This window comes from Pygoscelis adeliae, unplaced genomic scaffold (assembly GCF_000699105.1).
Source record: "Pygoscelis adeliae isolate BGI_AS28 unplaced genomic scaffold, ASM69910v1 Scaffold129, whole genome shotgun sequence".
NCBI classification, from domain to species: Eukaryota; Metazoa; Chordata; class Aves; order Sphenisciformes; family Spheniscidae; genus Pygoscelis; species Pygoscelis adeliae.
In genome coordinates, this window is record NW_008825431.1 from 89,493 (window position 1) to 108,566 (window position 19,074).

The following is a 19,074-nucleotide window of genomic DNA, read 5'->3' on the forward strand; positions in this document are numbered from 1 at the left end:
ACTGAACATGGTATTTGATGTGCGGCCTCACCAGTGCCGAGTACAGGGGCACGATCACTTCCCTGCTCCTGCTGGCCACACTATTTCTGATACAGGCCAGGAATCTGTGAAATGAAACTTCTAGCAAGCGGTGGACTTGCTGTTTGGTCTTGCTAGCTGTACTTACAGGAACTCCCTGGGGAGGGAGGTTGGGTTCGTTGGGGTTTTTTTATTTCGTTTTAAATTTCAGGGCTCTTCTGAAGTCCCAGGTATACTTATGAAGATTGGCTCTGGAAACTTGATTTGTCTGGACTAATATTTGGTGGTTGTGCAGCACTATCCAGAAACCTTCAGGCTCTGGTTCCCCCGGCAGCAGGCTCGTTCCTTTGAGAACATAGCACAGCAAAGTTTTGTTTTGTCCTGCGTAGGTGCTGGAATTGTTTTGTTTTCTTTGAATAAGCATCGTTTTCAATGTAGACAACTGAAACTTAATTTCTGGAGCAGTCCACGAAGATTTCGTAGAACGCAAATCAAAGGTGGATCCCCATGAAAACCGGACTAATTTCATTGAGTGCCCCGTTCATCAAACATTCAATGTTTAGAAATCAAACATTTAGCAATCAAACATTTAACGTTGTCCTCTTTTCCAAAAAAAGCAGCACAAGAAAGTCCTGAAAACAAGTCTTCTGGTGGAAATTGGCATTTTTCCTTACAGGGAAGAGTGTAACTTTGAGAGAACGACTGCTAAAACTTACCTTGACTTTGAGTGAAGAAGGGGAAGCTGCCCTGCACTTCACAAACAGTCTCTAGCATCGGTTTATTCAGCAAATAAGTCGCTGTGGCCAGAGAGTGCTGAGGAAATTCGGTGCCACCGCACTTCCCAGCCCGTAGGAACGTCACCGGCCCGTTTGGTAAAACATTATGTCCCCAAACGGCACCTTCAGCTGAATTTTCCCTAGTCCAGTAACAGCCATGTGGGACGGTATTACACCTCACCTTCCAGTGTCCTCTTTTCTGTCTCTATGTCATTAAGTCCCATTACTGTGCTGGAGAGTTTGTGTCACTTCAGGAGTTGGTTATGAGGATAGTGGCTTTCCAGGAACAGGGGGAGGTCATCAGGGATGCTCTCAAACTGTTCAGGATAGGTCCATCTGGGATCCTTGGCAGTTTGAAGGGAATACTGCTCGCTACCTGAAATGTTACAGCTACTGTCCTAGCTGAGACCGTCACAGAAAGAAGTTTGGATCCAATTCCCCATCCCTCAAGGAGTCCCAGTGCATCTGATCCCCTCCTGGTCCTGGCCCCTTGAAGAAGATGCAGAACAAATCAGCTTCCAACGCAAGGCTACAAAGAATGGAGACGTAAGCAACGTGAAACTGGAGGAGGTATTATTCCTCTGTTCTTCATGACTGTGAAGGCAAACGATCGGGCCTTTCTGGTGACGTGTACCAAAACTCACGGTGGAGTACCGTCAAGAGCTCTCAGATGGGTATTCAGGTTGGTGGCCAAGGTCTGGCTGCAGACCTTGCAGAGGTCTGGCTTTATGCCAGAGCCATGGCGAATAAGGAGCATTCACGGTGAGGCTCCACCACGGTCCTTCACTTAGTCCCTGTCCATGACATGGATGCATTTTTTGGATACTTGGCAGGTCACAGCATATTTGAGGAGAATCTGTGTGGATATCTGGTAGTTTGGAAGCATCAGAGACCACGAGAGCTCAAAGGTGCATCCTACCCTGACCCTCTCAGCTAGATACCTTGTGTATAACAGGAAATAATTCTGTTTTGGGGTGGATGACGTGCTGTGGGCTATGGCTGGTTTTTGGTTGCAGAGTTTGCTGGCCGTGGATGAGTCCCGTTCTGCACGCTGAAAGCCTGTGGCCGAAAATCAAATCTCAAGGTAGTCCACCCGCATCTGCTTGTATGAGGGTGTTTTTGGCCATATCCCACCTGCAGCTTCCAGCTGCGTGTCTGCTGTTGAAGGAAGCAGGACAGAGCCCATGGGCTCACACAGGGCTGTCCACGCCGTCCGGTTGTGTGCATGGATGGACGTGAGCTGAGCTCTGCCACGCCGGCCAGCCCCAGCACCGGAGACCAGTCCCTCGCCTGTTTTATTTCCCAGGGTGGATGTAGCTGACAACTACGGCTGAAGTTGATGCCCGTCTGAAGTCCTAGTAGGTCTTGACTGTTGAAGCTGTAGGGAACGTCCCTGTTCTTGTGCCCGTCCTGTCATGGTACGTGTTGGGAGCAGACAGGTTAAAAGCTCCCATGTGTGATGAACGTGAGCAGATCTATATGAAGTGGCTTTGTGGCAGTAGTGCGTTGCCCATACAGAGATCGTTGCCTGTGTGCTACGTGTAAAACACGCTAGATGAGGACCTACAAGCTTTGCACGTTTTTCAACAGCCCAGGTTTAGAAGAGCAAAGGTAACTGGTGGAAAAGTCATGGTTGTCCGGTCTGCTCTGCTCCTGGCAGAGGCAGGCGCCCATTTCCAGAAGATGCAGCTGCTGGAGGTTGTGATCTGATCCTGCGCACACGAACAGTCAAATGTTGGCGTTTGGCAAGTCCGATGGCTTCATCCTCATTCCTATGGAACAAGCAACTGTTCTTTGTCTCCTTTCCTGGCTCTTGGGTTGCTTCTTGCACGCTTGGAGGAACCTCCAGAGCTTCCTCCAGAAGCTTGGAGGAGCCCCTTTGAGGTTGGGGACAACCTGGGTGACCCATCACCCCTGCAGCGGCTGCGTTCCCCTGCAAAGGGCTTTTAGGAGAACTTGAGGAGCAATGCATGACACACCCTCTCCAGAGAGACTTCAGCCCGGGCTCTGTTTGCCCTTTGTAAGCCACCTGGATTATGTTTGTAACGTTACCGTCCTTGGTAGCATGTTTTAAGCTGACATTAACGATTAGATTTCTCTAATACAGGTCTGTGATTAATATAATGTTTGTACAGGTTTTACAACTCCATCCGATACCTGATCAGCAGGGTATATTTTATGACTGTCATTTTTAAAGACTAATAGGCTGATTAGCCTGGCTAATGTCATCACGTTTGCTCCCCATTCACAGCTGAAAGAACTTGGAGCAACTTTGGGGCATTCTCCTCCGCCCCTTGCACTTAGCACCTCCTGCTAAAGCATCAGCAATTGCAGTTAATTAGCTTGTGAAAGTGTTATATTTCCCTCCTAATGAAAGCTGCTAGGGGGACAGTCAAGATGGAAGGCTGCTGTTCTCCGGACGGTTGCAGGATGGGTAGATAAATCCCGTTAGTACCTCTCGTCGTGGATCTTTGTCATTCTCCTTTTAGGGCTGAAGCAGTAGCACAGTCTAAAGAACCCATTAAGCCCTCCTGGGATGGGAAAAGGCTGGAAAAGAAGAAGCGTGAGGAGCAGAGAGATGATAATGGAGGGGAAGAATCATAGAATCATTTAGGTTGGAAAAGACCCTTAAGATCATCGAGTCCAACCGTTAACCCAGCACTGCCAAGCCCACCACTAAACCACGTCCCTCAGCGCCACGTCTACACGTCTTTTCAATACCTCCAGGGAGGGTGACTCCACCGCTCCCCCGGGCAGCCTGTCCCAATGCCTGACAGCCCTTTCGGTGAAGAAATTTTTCCTCACATCCAACCTAAACCTCCCCTGGCGCAACTCGAGGCCGTTTCCTCTCGTCCTACGTATCAGGACACAGAGTTGAGCTGTGTCCTCTGCTCAGTAGCTCAGGTCTTGCTTGGGAAGGCTCTCTTCCCCCCTCGAGCTGTATTTATCACAGCAGAGGTCCATGCCGTTACCACCACAGCCATTAGGGGAGCCCAGTTCCACTTTTTCCGTAGGCTTAGTTGTCTTCGAACGCTGGGCATGAGTGAAGAAGTGAGTGGAACCCAAGTGACTCTTCCCCGAGACGTGCTTGGTGGGAAGGCAGTCGTCCCAGCATCTCTGCCCAAAATGATGGGGAGGTGCCGGTGCCGTTTTAGTGATGCAAGAGAGGCCTGGGTGTGGAAACAGCATCTCTGCAAACAGCCACGGGTTTCTCGCCCTTCCTGCCCATCAAAACTGGAAAAGTTCTATCAAAATCATCAGCTGGTCTCCAAAATACGTACAATCTGTGAAGCTGCAATGAGGAGCAGTGTACTCCAACATGCAGTGCGTCGCTAACTGGGCTTTGCTAGAAGCAAAAATGGGAAAAATGAGGGTGGTGAAGCACTGGCCCAGGTTGCCCAGAGAGGTGGTGGATGCCCCATCCCTGGAAACATTCCAGGTCAGGTTGGACGGGGCTCTGAGCAACCTGATCTAGTTGAAGATGTCCCTGCCCACGGCAGGGGGGTTGGGCTAGGTGACCTTTAGAGGTCCCTTCCAACCCAAACTATTCTATGATTCTATGAAAAACCAGCAGAGACACCGCTGAACACGAGAACTTTATCACTTGGTTGCTGTAAAGTACGAAGAATGAAAATACTAACACGATCCGTGCAGATCTGACTCTTCAAATTAGAAGTAAAAGTCTCTTATCTCATTACCCTTGCCATAAGCCGCCCGTTTCCTGTAGTTGTTCCGCTTCATTTAAAACGAGTAATTTTCCTCAACGGGGAAATTAATTGTTTTCTGCACCGTTTGGGAGTGGTTTATACGCCCAAGGACGTGCCGTGGTGTTAACAGCGTCCGCTATTGCAAACCAGGGAAAGGCACCGACCTGACGGCTCAGCTTTGGAGTCGAGGGGATGTTTTGGCGTTGCGCTGGGCAAATCGCTTAAATTTTGGTAACTGTTCTTTCCCTTCCTGCAAAACTCAGATAATTGTTATCTGCTCGAACAAAGGTTTTTGGGGGTCAGCTGGTTTATATCAGCCCAGCGCTTTGAATACTAAAGCGCTCAGCGTTGTGTATTACGCACCGCGTACGCATTATGTGGGCGCTGAAATGAGATTAGAGCAGTAATATCTTTAATTAGAGGCGATTGGCTTCACCCTCATGCTGTTTCATAACTTGCAAAAGGTTGTGCGGAAAAGAAACGAGGTTTGTTTTTTTAACTCGGGCTATGACAGGGGTAGGTCGCCCCTTTTTCGCCCGTACCGATGCCAATACTACAGATGCGAGTGGACCCTCATCTAAAATATTAGCAAAGCTAAACTTTGCTGAATTTAGGCTCTGACATGGTCTTTGCTGCGTTAGGACCTGGGCCGCAGGTGTCTCCTTTTCCCCCCAAGATTTTCCCGCTGGATAACAGCGCCTGAGACCTGCTGCTGTTTTCCTGGCGTTCTCTTTGAAATAATACAATTTATATTAAAATGGTACGCGGCTCTACGGAATGCCAACCCCGGCTATGAAGCTTGTATTAATCAACTTGTGGGTGATTTGAGATGACATTTAGGAGACTGTCTATCCCATCAGTTAATTGGATATTTCTAGATTACAGGTGCTAGGAATCCTTTCCTTTCTGTACTTGTTCTTCATTTTACAGGAAAGCAAGGGCAAAATTTACTGTTTTATTAGTACGCTATTATACTACACTAACAATATTAGTTTAATTACCATAGTGCTATATGCACTGTTATATGTGTGTAACAATAAAAACCATCCGCATATGAAAATCTGGCTACCATCTAGGCGGGGGTTTTGGTGTAAAAAAATTACTTTCAGCCCCCAGAACCAAGATCTATCGATTTAAAGAAACCTCTGCACAGATTAGCTGTCTTCAAGGCAATAATCCTCCTTTAACTAATTAATCCTTCTGGAGTCCTTGATGTACAAGAGTTTGGTATTATATAAGGTGCTCTTTTGTTATTAAGGCAGGCTCCCGCTCCTTCAAGAGCTGCTGTGGGATTGTGCACACAATTTCAGAAATATATTGCCCGTCAGCGTGTTGTTTGCAGGGTTGGACTTGCCTTTCGCACCCCGCTGAGGATGGAGTCTTTGCAGAGAAATTTCAGCAATGCATAATTCTCCTCCGTAAGCGGATTAAGACCCGAGTGGGCCTTGGGGAGCCTGGCACGCCGACAGCGGCAGCGCTAAGCTTTTTTTCCTTGGGATCATTCAAGCGCTTCACGCGAGCCAGAAGAGAAAGTAATCAGCTTGCTGGGTGCTGCAGGAAAGACAAACCCGTGGCCATGCTGGGGGGGAAGGGTTTAACTCCTTGGTTTGGGTTTTCTGGCCTGAAAATGTTAACAGAGCTATTGAAATGCCGGGGAGAGGGGTGGTTTGCCTTTGCTCCCAGTTCTCTGAAGGGACTCTCGGTATCAATCTTCACTTGAGGTCTGGATGCCTCTGGAAAGCTGCAGCTCTTTGGGAGCACTGGTGGGTGGTGATAGGACCACGGGTTCAACCATGCTGTCCTTCCTATGACACTGTGTGAGAAGCGCTCACCTTTCGTGCTACCAAATTCCTTTGGCACAGAATTGGGGTAGAAAGTTGGGAATCTGTACTGACTGCTGGGGTAGAACGACTCCCTTGGGTGTTTGGTGTAGATCATTCCCTCTTGGAGCCTGTGCCTAGGAGAGAAGCTAGCTCACACGCGCAGCAGCACATCACCCAAAGCCAGTAGCTGTTGAGTTTGACTGTGCAACATTTCCTAGGTTAAAGATTTAACCAATTCTTTTCTGGTGTCGTGAAAGAAAGAGCGCTCGTCATCGTACGTGATGCCTTCCCACATGCACATCATTTGCTAGCGATGCAGAATATTGCCCAGCTCCACTGAGGCTGTCATGGATAGTGCTGTTCTACAAAGGTGGTCCTCTTCTGCTGTAACAAATAACTTGATGCCAGGTCTCGCGTTCATTTTAGAAGTACCATGTGATCTGGAGAATAAAGACTTGGAGTAAAACTTCAGGGCAATTTCATGAGGAATGGGGGATGACCATGATGCTCTTGAGTTGGGTCCCAAGGTGTGGCTCCTGCCAGAGAGGAGGAGGAGGTGGGTAGCGGTGATGGTGGTGGTGAGGGGCTCAGCTGGACCAAGAGCCCCGCGCTCCAGGTGCTTTGTCTCTGGAAAGGAAAGAGGAGTGATGCTTTCTAGTTCATCTCCAGGCCTTACGTGTTGCTTTGACCGCTGATGCCAGTCCTAGACGATGAAAGAGGTCTTGTCTCCCACATGGGGGCATATTCCAGAGGAAAACATGGCACAAATAGTCTCTTCAGCTGATCCTGATAAACTGGAAGCAGAAGTGGTGGCTAATTCATCACGGCTCAAATCGAAAAAGGACTCTACGTGTGATTTTAGTAATCAAAATAAATGGGAAGGGGGATTTCTAACTCCATGAAGGGCTCTTCGGTAAATCTCCATGTGTCTGCCACAGGCTAGTTGCCTAACCAAAAGTTTGGAGGACATTGATAGGAAAGGAAGACAGTTATTGACAGCAACTCTAATTCATTCTGTGTTCACCTGCGCATCCACGCCCGGTACGCATATATATATAACAAGAAGCATAATCTGATTCTGTGAGACCGTATGTTTGCTATCCCCTGTAGGCTCCTTACTACGGAGAGAAGTGGTACCATCTTTCTTCTTCTTCTCTTACCAAAAGAGCAAGAGGGAGGAGGGGTTAAAGGAGATCCAGAAAGGCAAAATATTAAATACATCTCCCAGTGTTTGTTATTTATAATAGAAAAGAAGGGGAAAATCCAAGGGCTGGATCGAGCTGTCTGTAGATGCGCAGAGATGTTGGTTGGAAGGAACCACCAAGGTCATCTCGCCCCCCTGCCCACTCGGAGCAGGACATTGCCAGCACAGGATCAGGTGAGCCATGACTCTCTCTAAGCCATTCCTGAAGTCCTCCAAGGATGAAGATCCACCACCTCGCCAGGCAACCTGTGCCAATGTTGCATTATCCTCCCGATGAAGAAGTTTATTCATACCACCCCATGTGAGCCTCCCAAGCGGCAGCTTGTGGCCATTGCCCTTATTGAGAAATGTGGAAACTGAGCAAATCCAAGGGCTGGGAATACCGCCATAACTGAATAATAATTAACTAGCAGGCTCCGCCACGCCGTTGTTTAAAATGAAATAGGGTCTTGTATCTCTCCTGTCTTAAATTACAACTCTTAATGTTTTGGAAGTACTGAAAATGTTAATAGGCACTCTTGTTGGTTATTTTAGAGCTGTAAAGGCTTAACATTTGGGAAGAGAGATGGGAGAAGGCCACAGAGGAGCTGCAAAGCAGGAGGAGATGAGCCCATGGGGAACACGGGCAGTGCTCGAGCTAATTCCCTCCGGTGTGGTGTTGCAGTAGAGGTAGATGAGAGTGAGGAGGTCATCGCAGGTAAAAGCTGACTGGGGGGAAATGGTCACTCTAAGGAGAAGAGGAGATCCCAGCTGAGGACGGAGGGAGTTGGCACGTGCACATGGAGAAGCACACCCATGGACACATCCAGCAGATCATCTGCGCCCTTCCACTGCAGGTGGTTTGGCTTTAGGGAGTATTTTGTTCTGTCTCTGACCTCCTTTTCTTCCTCCAGCTGCCTCCTACACAGACAGCTCTGATGATGAGACCTCCCCCCGAGACAAGCAGCAGAAGAACTCCAAAGGCAGCAGTGATTTCTGTGTGAAAAACATAAAGCAGGCAGAATTTGGGCGCCGAGAGATTGAAATTGCGGAACAAGGTAAACGGGGCGCATTCCTCAAGCTCCACGTTGTCCTAGGCTGTCTTGCGGGCTTCTTCCTTCCCCCGAATCCTCTTCTTGTGAGGTTCAGTATACCAGTGATTTCTTGACACCCTTCCTGTTAGAGACGGGAAAACTTTTATGGGGTTTTGTGGGATGGAAAGGAGTTACAGGGTTAAGCCGTGTAGCTCCAACCAACCAACTACTGAAGGACTGCTCTGTAGTCAAATGCATTTTGTTAAAATCAGTAGAAAAGATTAAATCCGTCAAATAAATCAGACAACTTTTGCTTTAGCGTGATTGTCTCCAAAAATCTGTAGCAAAGGCAACGCAGTGTTTAGGTAGCGGGAGGGATATCGGAGAGCAGCGAGTCCCAAGTCCTCCTCAGTCTGAAGCAGGTTTTCCTCCAGCCTCACTTGGGCATTCGCAGGCAGAAATTTGAAAATGTGATGATGCTGCATCCTAAATAGCAGGAGAAGACCTCAGGGGGTTATTGGGTCCTTTTCAGCTGTGCCGTGACTTCTTTGATCCCTGCTCGCCAGGGTTTTACTTTTTTTGAAGCTGCCACAGCTGTACAAATTCATCGGGGTACCAGAGAGCAGGGCGAGAATTGATGCTGGCTGTTTCTTCTGTGCTCATCCCTCTTTCCATCGCATTGATGGACTTCTTTTGTATTTTGCCTTTCAGAAATGCCTGCGCTGATGGCTTTGAGGAAGAGAGCTCAGGGAGAGAAGCCACTGGCTGGGGCCAAGATCGTGGGCTGCACGCACATTACAGCGCAGACAGCTGTAAGACCCCGTCGATAAACTCTAGACAGGGATTTTTCACTGCTTAGCCTCTAAACTAGACCCCGAGCGGTTAATAAAAAAATATGTATACACCCCCACACATAGGTATGCTCCATGTATAATATACTTTGAAATTCTTATTTACTTCATCCATTTTAAATTGTAAAAAAAAGAAGTAATTGCAAAATAGTTTTCTGTGCAACTCCCTAACGACCCTGATGCTGCTTAAAACCAACTTCAGATACCCCCCGGAAGCTTTCCCATAAATAGCAAGTAAAAATCCCGGTTGTATACTGCTCTTTGCGTTGCTCTTTCTGAGGTTTTTTTTTGTTGTTTAAATCCAGGTCCTAATGGAGACTCTTGGTGCGCTGGGTGCACAGTGCCGATGGGCTGCGTGCAACATCTACTCTACTCTTAATGAAGTGGCTGCTGCCCTCGCCGAGAGCGGTAGGGAACTTCACCCTCTTTGCTCTTTCTGGTTTTAAAAAGATTTCTTTCTCTCCCATCATGTTTAGCTCCTTTACCGTCTCTTACAGTTTTTTCCTTCATTCTCCTCAATTTGGAGTAAACCTATAGGAGGTAAACAGCACGAGATCAATCCCTCCCATCGGTCTGAAAATCTTAGAATGATTTTTCTCTGGCGTATAAAAGTACACGGTACGACTGATGATGATGCACATTATTAGGCATCAGGGCTATGTGAACCTGAAAGTTATTTTGCTGAAAGAAACTAAGCTAAATTTTATTTCCGTTCTATACATTCGAGTCATAACTTTGGCTAAAAGGGGTGAAAGGGAGAATTTTTGGGGGACATAATTCACAAAACAGAAGCTGTCCATGTTGCTGCTCACCTGGGAGATGCCTTAATTAAAATCCCGTTTTACCTGGGTAAGGCCAGGGATTTTACCATGAGAGCTGGGAGACCCAGAAGAAGCCAAACCCACCAGCTTGCCTGTTACCTGGTCTTGCTCACTGAAGCTGAATAATAATTGCTCATGAGTCAGAATACGTTCAAGTAAATTTGTGGCTGACGTGCCTAACAGGAAGGTAGGACATTTAACTCGCAGCAAAAGCTTGATTTTGCAAATAAATGTTATCGTTGAGAGCGTGTTGCCCTCTTGTCTGGTGGCTAGAGCTTTTTCTTGGGGGAGAGGAAGAAATTGGGAAGGCTAAAGCTGACTCCTGTCTGCTGCCTTCAGTGTGTGTCTTCAACGTATATCTCTGAAGCTTCTTCTGTAAGGTAGATGTTGAAAAATCAAGACTGCAAGTCTTGATTTGTTGAAATGTTGAAAAAGCAAGACTGCAGTGGTGTCGGGAGCCTGGTTCATCACGCGTGGACGTAGGGAGAGCCGATCCCCAAGGGATTTGCTAAGGCTGTGTTAGCATCCGTCTCCCTCTCTGTGCCAGGGTTCCCCGTCTTCGCCTGGAAGGGAGAATCCGAAGACGACTTCTGGTGGTGCATCGATCGCTGCGTCAACGTCGAAGGATGGCAGCCCAACATGGTGAGACGGGGCCGACTGCGCAAAATGCTCGGCGCGTGTTGAAGCATGGGTAGCTCTCATCTAGAGAGAAGGAAGAGGGTTTAGTGCTGGTCTGTGTTTTCCTCCTGAATTTAGACCTAACTTAGCATTAAGGCTTGGTGCTACCACAGCACTTACCTTCAAAGCGCTTTACAATGAACTGCGCAATGCGGGAAATCAACTTATCTCAGTCTCACAGGTGTGAAGTCAGGGAGAAGGCGGGTTAAATGACTTCCGCATGTGGATCTTCCCTACCAAGCGAGGTTTTGTTTAACTGTTTTCTAAATAAGCATAGCTGCGTTAGTGCAAAGTTTATCGGGTGCTTAGTTTGCTTCCAGAGTAGCTTGCTACAGTTTAAACCATAGAATCATAGAATCATTAAGGTTGGAAAAGACCTCCAAGATCATCGAGTCCAACCGTCAACCCAACACCCCCATGCCCACTAAACCATGTCCCTCAGCGCCTCATCTACACGTCTTTTAAATCCCTCCAGGGATGGTGACTCCACCACTCCCCTGGGCAGCCTGTTCCAATGTTTAACCACTCTTTCAGTAAAGACATTTTTCCTCACGTCCAATCTAAACCTCCCCTGGCGCAACTTGAGGCCGTTTCCTCTCGTCCTTTCGCCAGTTACTTGGGAGAAGAGACCGACCCCCCCCTCGCTACAGCCTCCTTTCAGGTGGTTGTAGAGAGCAATGAGGTCTCCCCTCAGCCTCCTTTTCTCCAGGCTGAACAACCCCAGCTCCCTCAGCCGCTCCTCATCAGACTTGTTCTCCAGACCCCTCACCAGCCTCGTTGCCCTTCTCTGGACACGCTCCAACATCTCAACGTCCTTCTTGTAGTGAGGGGCCCAAAACTGAACACAGTATTCGAGGTGCGGCCTCACCAGGGCCGAGTACAGGGGCACGATCACTTCCCTGCTCCTGCTGGCCACACTAGTTCTGATACAGGCCAGGATGCCGTTGGCCTTCTTGGCCGCCTGGGCACACTGCCGGCTCATGTTCAGCCGGCTGTCGACCAGCACCCCCAGGTCCTTTTCCGCCAGGCAGCTTTCCAGCCACTCTTCCCCAAGCCTGTAGCACTGCATGGGGTTGTTGTGGCCGAAGTGCAGGACCAAACTCATTTAATGTCGCCGGTAAAAAATGACTCAAAATCAGCATGTTCTGAAAAGGGGTTGCATCCATTTTACCATATTCAATTAAATTCACAGCTTTGGTTGGTGTGATTTTTCTTATCTAGGCGAGGCTTCTGTTTGAGAACAAAAATTAGATTTTTAGGTGATGTCCTTACTGTACGAACACAAAACCTCAGGTAGCCCAACTCCGTACTTTGCTGGTTTATTCTGCCCTTGTTTCTAGGGAAAACAGAGAATCCTGAACTAGGCGAGCGGAATAATTTACAGCTGTCAAATGTGCTGTTTTCATCATGCTTCCCGACAGATTTTGAGCCCTGGAGCTTATGATCTAAATTAGACAAAAAGTAATCAAAGGTGGAAGGTAGGCGTGTATCTGTATTGTTTGTTTGCCAATATCAGCTTGTTTGAGGTGGGTTCTTTGTCCCTTCCAGTCTACACCTGCTCACTTCCTCACTGTCACCTTTAAAAAGAACTGTGAATCTCAAAAAATCCACCCCCAAGCTACGAATCTGAGCCCAGACACGACAGCAGCTTTTTTCTTCTTCTTGAGGAATAATTTCCCATCGAAAATGCCAGTAATTGAAGAAATCAACAGACCAGAATATGCATATTATGCTTTCCCAGGATCTCTTCAGATCCCTTGGTTCTGCCACGTGTTTCTATCTATCAGGGTCTTTTCAGACCTGCTTCTGGAGCACAGAACTAATTGCTGGGGAGCACCAATTGCCTTGGATCCAGCAGTTCCCAAAGATTTGCACGCCTGATTTTGGAGGTCCACGTTTTTAGAGACAAGAAATAGGACGCTGGACATCGAGCGAAGAACAGGTGTGGAGAGGATCTTCTTCATATGATTATTTCAGAAGAGAGGAGCTGGCAAACTTGGCCAAAGCAGCAAGGTGAAATTTGCCTCTCCGGTCCATCCAGTCTCAAGGCTGAAGCGAGAAGATGGACCTACTCTCCTCCCTGTGCTGATGGCAACTTCTTAGAGCACGCGGCATGTTTTTTCTCTCCTGTTGAGACAGAATTTCCCCCGATATCCTGAATCAAGGAGATACATCCCCAGGTTGTAGGACTGAGCCTGAGCTGCTGCTCCTGGCAGCCCACGACCTTTGTATAAACCTAAATCTAACCTCTTTTCATGCAGTTGTAGAATAGTTTGGGTCGGAAGGAGCCTCTAAAGTTCATCTAGCCCAACCCCCCTGCCGTGGGCAGGGACATCTTCAACTAGAGCAGGTTGCTCAGAGCCCCGTCCAACCTGACCTGGAATGTTTCCAGGGACGGGGCATCCACCACCTCTCTGGGCAACCTGGGCCAGTGTCTCACCACCCTCACAGTAAAGAATTGTCTCTTGTCTTGTCTTCTCTTCCCATCAACAAAATACCAACGATACTTTTCAGCGTCGTCGGTGATTATTAGTGGCCGTGCAGTGCTTTGAAGATGTTCTGTGCCAGCGCTCCGTGCCACGGTGTGATCGGATGGGAAATTCTCTCTCTGTGAAAAGTGCTTTAGTAACATGCCTATCTCTGTCCAGCACGAAATAATCAGGTTGGACTCTTCTAAGTGTGGTGTAATTCAGAGCATAAATATCCAACTTGTACTTGTTGATCCATCCAACTTGTACTTGTTGATCCAAGATGAAAGTAGCATGGAAATGCATCTGCATTTCCAGGCTTCTACATCTTTAAGCTCAATAAAGAGAAGTGCAATCTCTACTTCTACTTAAGAGAAAGCAAAATGGGTCAAAGTAGTTCAGCAGCTTGCTGTAAGCCGCGCTGACGTAATATCGGGGCTTGAAGTACGCCTCAGGAGCCCTGTTTAGCATTGCTGCGCTGGCCCCCACCAGTCCCGTGTCCAGGTAGGCACTGCAAGGTGTGATGGAGCTGACCTTGTACATCCCATAAAAATAAAGAGGGACGTCTCGCAGTCCAAAAATCTGAATATTCAATGTTAGGACTTCTGTGTGGCGCTACTCCACGGGAACAGTTAGCCACAAATCATAGAATCATAGAATCATTAAGGTTGGAAGAGACCTCCAAGATCATCGAGTCCAACCATCAACCCAACACCCCCATGCCCACTAAACCATGTCCCTCAGCGCCTCATCTACCCGTCTTTTGAATACCTCCAGGGATGGTGACTCCACCACTCCCCTGGGATCTTTAAGCTCAATAAAGAGAAGTGCAATCTCTACTTCTACTTAAGAGAAAGCAAAATGGGTCAAAGTAGTTCAGCAGCTTGCTGTAAGCCGCGCTGACGTAATATCAGGGCTTGAAGTACGCCTCAGGAGCCCTGTTTAGCATTGCTGCGCTGGCCCCCACCAGTCCCGTGTCCAGGAAGGCACTGCAAGGTGTGATGGAGCTGACCTTGTACATCCCATAAAAATAAAGAGGGACGTCTCGCAGTCCAAAAATCTGAATATTCAATGTTAGGACTTCTGTGTGGCGCTACTCCACGGGAACAGTTAGCCACAAATACTGAGAGTGTCCAAAAAAAAGACACCTTGGGTTTTCTGGTGGGAATAGCAGACCTTCAGAGGAGTGCTCTGTCTGGACAGGAATGGCTCAGAGGTTTTTTTTCTGAAAAATGCTGAATCTGCAGCGCTGAGAGGACCACGCTGCCGCCAGGGCATTTCGATGCTGCCTCCGACCATGCGTTCCTGCCATCTCCTTGGGTTTCCACCAGTCACTTTCTGCAGTGTGTTATTTTCAACCATGTTGCTGAGCTAATCCTAGCTAATTTTAATCAGCTTGGTTTTGGCAAGATCAACCGCATGGTGTCGGCTGTTGCCCCAACAGATTTGGACGGGGGACAGGGTGAGACGTTCGGTGGCAGCGGGATCTTAGATGGGTTTAAAAGAGGTGGTAAAATGGCACCCCGAGACACCAGTTCTTTCATGGAAGAGCCAGAGATTTTTCTGCTGGAGGAGACATGAAATGGAAAGACTGAGGGAGTGAGAAGTCACAGCCCTTCTGCGCAGACAGCAACGTGAAATCGGTTACTTGGAGAGAAAAGCACTGCGAGAGAAACACCTACCAACGGGAAACGGATACACCGAATCAGCCAAAAATCATAAAAATTCAGGGTGGGTACTGCTGTGGAGGAGCAGGACGAGATGTCTCCCGGTGCTTGGGTAAGAGGATGGTCCCATCTCCAAAGAGAGAAATGTCCCTGCAGGCGCAGGGTGATAGAAGATGGTTTTTACAGGCGCGATGACTCCAGCAGGCTCTGCTCCGAGGTGAAAGTGCCAAAATCAAGAGGGAGGATGAGGCAGCCGGCAGCGCTGGTTTGCGGATCGTGCCTCTCGGCGGGCATCAGGCAGCAGCACCGAGGGGCAGAGCAAGGCTCACAGCTCTTAACGGCTGATTTTCTGTACGAAAAATTCTTTGCATGTCAAATAAAGGCTTTTTTCCCCTGAAAAAAACCTGCCTGGGAAGAATTCGAATGAAGGCAGATAACTTGTGTAAAGCTGAGAAAACTGCAGGAATACGGGGCACATACCACGGGCTTTGCCGTTGGCTGTTTGGGGCTGCTACACAAAGGTGACCTTCTATCAAAAACTAGTTCCTCCATTGATTTCATTTGTTTTTTTTTCATCTCCTGCCCTCCTAGGAAAGAGGAAACTACCAACCCCCAGAATTCTCTCTTAGAAAGAGGATTATGTGCCCTATTAAATGGGGATTAATGAAATGAAGACGTCCTGGGAGCCAGGCTGCTGAATTCCTACCTCGGCTGGCCCAGGAGAGCTTCTCAGCCCGCTTAACCCTTACCTGCCTCTGCTTCCCAGCCTGTGAACGGGATCTGGGGGTTCCCTGGAGACTCAAGAGAGTCGGGTCTGTGTGGAAGAGGAAAATCATGCAATTTAGAGAGAAAAAGTTTGTGATAGTACGTAGCATTTCCAAGGAGCTCTTTGCCCACGGGTGTCAGAGTGGTGGCTCCGTGCAGCCACCGCGTCGTGTCGTGACAAAGCTCAGGAACGTCGTCTTTGTGCCCGCAATGGAGCTTCTGCCGCAGGAGCGTGGTGGGAGTGTTAATTTTTTCCTGGGTGGCTGCAGATGCTGGTGGGAGAGCTGCAGACACTGTGACGGAGGGTCCCTGCCGGGCTCTGCCGCCGGCCAACGAGCAGAGATGCTTCTGCCCCGGTGTGACACTTGCATTTTAGGACACCTGCACGCCACACCAGTGGGTTAATAAGGGCTGGCTTGGCAGTCAGAAGTCTTGAACGTTGGGGTAGGGAACATGCGAAGAGGAGGAGGAGGATAATAATAATAATATGGGGCAATGTGCTGTCAGCCAGCCCGGCTAGCACAGGTCCTTGGCACTTCACCTGCCACGCGGTGAAATCTCCTTGTTTTTTCTTGAGTCTGAGTCTAATGGGCGTTGTCACGCTTCCCACCTTGCCTGGACACTGCTTGGGCCACCTGGGGCCACCAGGGTGGCAGGAGGACTCGGGAAATGCACGTGTTTGGGGTTTTTTTTTCTTGTATCTTTTCTTCTTTCCCAGACACCTCTTTATGGCACCCCAGTGGGTCCCTCTTCGAAGCGTTTAGAGCTCAGCACCCTCCTTGGGTTTGGCTGTCTGTTGAGATGTAGCAGGGGATGACCCAAAGTGGTTGGGACTGGGGCCACGCTCATTACGAGGAAAGTGTGTAGGGGACAAACAACGAGTCTCTTAATAAACTCCACTGGCTATCACTAGCAGTGAGATATTCTGTAATTATCAGAGGTTCTGTACTTACGGAGGTAAAAAACAAGCTTGGCTTAAAGTCTTTGATTATTCTGGCGACACTATAGCACGTCACAAAAATACCTGAATAACATCAACCCATGCAAAGGCGTATCTGGATGTACGTGTTAGACTTTTAGCAGCGTTACGACTTTCATGTCCAAAGCCATTACCAGGTATTTCCATATGCTGGATGATTGTAACACCAGCAGAGAATAGATAAGCTCTTAGACATCTCTTTTCACTGCAATTGTTAGATTTCTGTGACCACGTTGTTTTCATGTCTGTCCTTTCCGAAGCACTTTCTCAAAGGGCACCTTTACTTACTCATCTTTAATGTTTTTATTAAAGCAGTAAGTCTCTGGTTTTCTCTACCGCCCTGAAATGTGTCATTAGGAGGAAATGGGTGGCTCGGGAGACTCGTGATCTGATAAAGAAGAGTTTTGTACTTCTGAGTTGAGGTTCAAAGCCAGATGAAATGGGCAGAGACCCAAAGTTGTTGTCTAAAAGAGGTTCAGTATTTTTAATACACAGTGTTTTATGATGCAGTTGCATTATAATTGTCATTAGTGGCTCTGCACCCTCCTCCTCCTCCGTCCTCCATCCTCCTCCTCCTTCGTCCTCCATCCTCCTCCTCCTTCGTCCTCCATCCTCCTCCTCCTTCGTCCTCCATCCTCCTCTGTCCTCCATCCTCCTCCTCCTTCGTCCTCCATCCTCCCATCCTCCTCCGTCGTCCTCCTCCTCTGTCCTCCTCCTCCCTCCTCCATTAGCAGTCATATTAGGAAAGCTGATGACTGCCTACGGTTCAAAGGCTTTTCCATCTGTGCTTCTTGGAGATGGGGAGAGAGGAGCTTCCACAGCAACTTTCCATGTTTCCCCTGGTCTCATTATAAACGTCAAGGTCTGTCGTGTTTGTCTGACCTATTGCCGTTCCAGCACAACATCAGTGCTCTGCATAGTCAAGCAGAGTAGTCTCACCTAAGCTGTCACGATGTGGTACTTGAGATGCCAAAACATGGGCTTGATTAGGAATTATTTGAGCCTGTGTTTTATCCCTTGTACCTTTTTGGGGTCGGCAGGCCTTACCGGATCTTCAGAGCGGTGACTCTGTGGTTATTTTTGTTACAGATCTTGGATGACGGAGGAGATCTCACTCACTGGATTTACAAGAAGTACCCCAACATGTTTAAGAAGATCAAGGGGATAGTAGAGGAGAGCGTGACTGGTGTCCACAGGTAACGGGACAGGCTGGACTGCGAGCACGGAGACGTTTGGACAAAAGCATCTTCTGCCTCAGGGCACTGGTAGTGAAAGATCCCCAAGCTGTAAGATGCCACAGTCTCAGCTGAACGTTGAGCCCCCTAATACGTGGTCTGTGGTTCTCCTTCAGCATGGGCTTGGCTTTCCCGTAAGAACTGTTTTAAACCTCCTGTATAGTGAAAGCAATAGACTTGGAACTACGGCTCTGAATTTCAGACGAGGAGTAGAAGCACCTACTGACCATGGCGCGGCTGGAGGAAGTGCACAAGGTCTTGTTTTTCCAGCTGGGAAATAGGGGCAATGGTTGTCTCGCCTCGTTTTGCAGGGGAAAAAAGGAAGGGATGAGGGTGTTGCACAAGAAGGGGTGGGCTTTGGAGAAAGTCAAAAGCGTGGTCCTAAACTGAATTACGGGAAGAAGTGAGATTTGGGAAGAGGAAATGAATCTCTAGTTGGGGTGGGAGTCCAGAAAGGGAGAACCACAGAGGTGCAGCCGTGTGACTGAGTGACATCCATCAGTCTGCAGCAGAAGCAGAGTTGTGACGGGAGAGGTGGCTGCCAGGGTTAGGAGAGGTATCAGAGGTGCTTTTCCAGTGGCGTTAATCGTATCACGGGTGACAGAACGTAGGGGACTGAGGAGAAGAGCGGCAGACTCTGCTTTTTTCTGTATTTTTGGAGGGAGAAAGGCCTGGCTGCAGCTCTTGGAGCTGGCTGAGGGTTTGGCCGGAGGTGCAGGCAGCCCTCGAAACAGGGAAACGAAATAGTTGAAACAAGGAAGCGACCGATGCAGGTTTGCAGCCAGCGGGGTCAAGGAAGGGACCTGATAATATTTTTAGCATCAGGAATCGTTCCCCGTTTGGGCAGAAGAGATGTGCAAAACCAAAGCAATGTTAAAAATTGTGCCCCGCGGTCTCGTGCCAGGGGCGAGGTTGTTTTCTGAGGTTGGTGGTGTCGATGCATGCGTGCAGGGAACGCGTGCCCCTTACCTCCAGGGGACAGACAACGTGGGGACTGAGGCTCTCCCGATGACCAAGTGAGACGGGGGAGAAACCTGGAGGTGGTCTGCAGAGACTGACTGAGGGAGGG

The 19,074-nt window shown here is 48.5% G+C and overlaps 1 protein-coding gene across 1 annotated transcript in view; it reads left to right on the plus strand.

Annotated features, from left to right (window-relative positions):
- The window catches only part of AHCYL2 (adenosylhomocysteinase-like 2), a 35,501-nt gene that overhangs the window by 1,164 nt on the left and 15,263 nt on the right, over window positions 1–19,074 (plus strand). Inside the window, exons 2-6 of the mRNA XM_009330998.1 lie at window positions 8,422–8,565; window positions 9,253–9,353; window positions 9,698–9,800; window positions 10,761–10,855; window positions 17,860–17,966. Of these exons, the coding sequence (XP_009329273.1) occupies window positions 9,255–9,353; window positions 9,698–9,800; window positions 10,761–10,855; window positions 17,860–17,966 (404 nt within the window). The 5' untranslated portion in view covers window positions 8,422–8,565; window positions 9,253–9,254. The remainder of the gene's footprint in view (window positions 1–8,421; window positions 8,566–9,252; window positions 9,354–9,697; window positions 9,801–10,760; window positions 10,856–17,859; window positions 17,967–19,074) is intronic.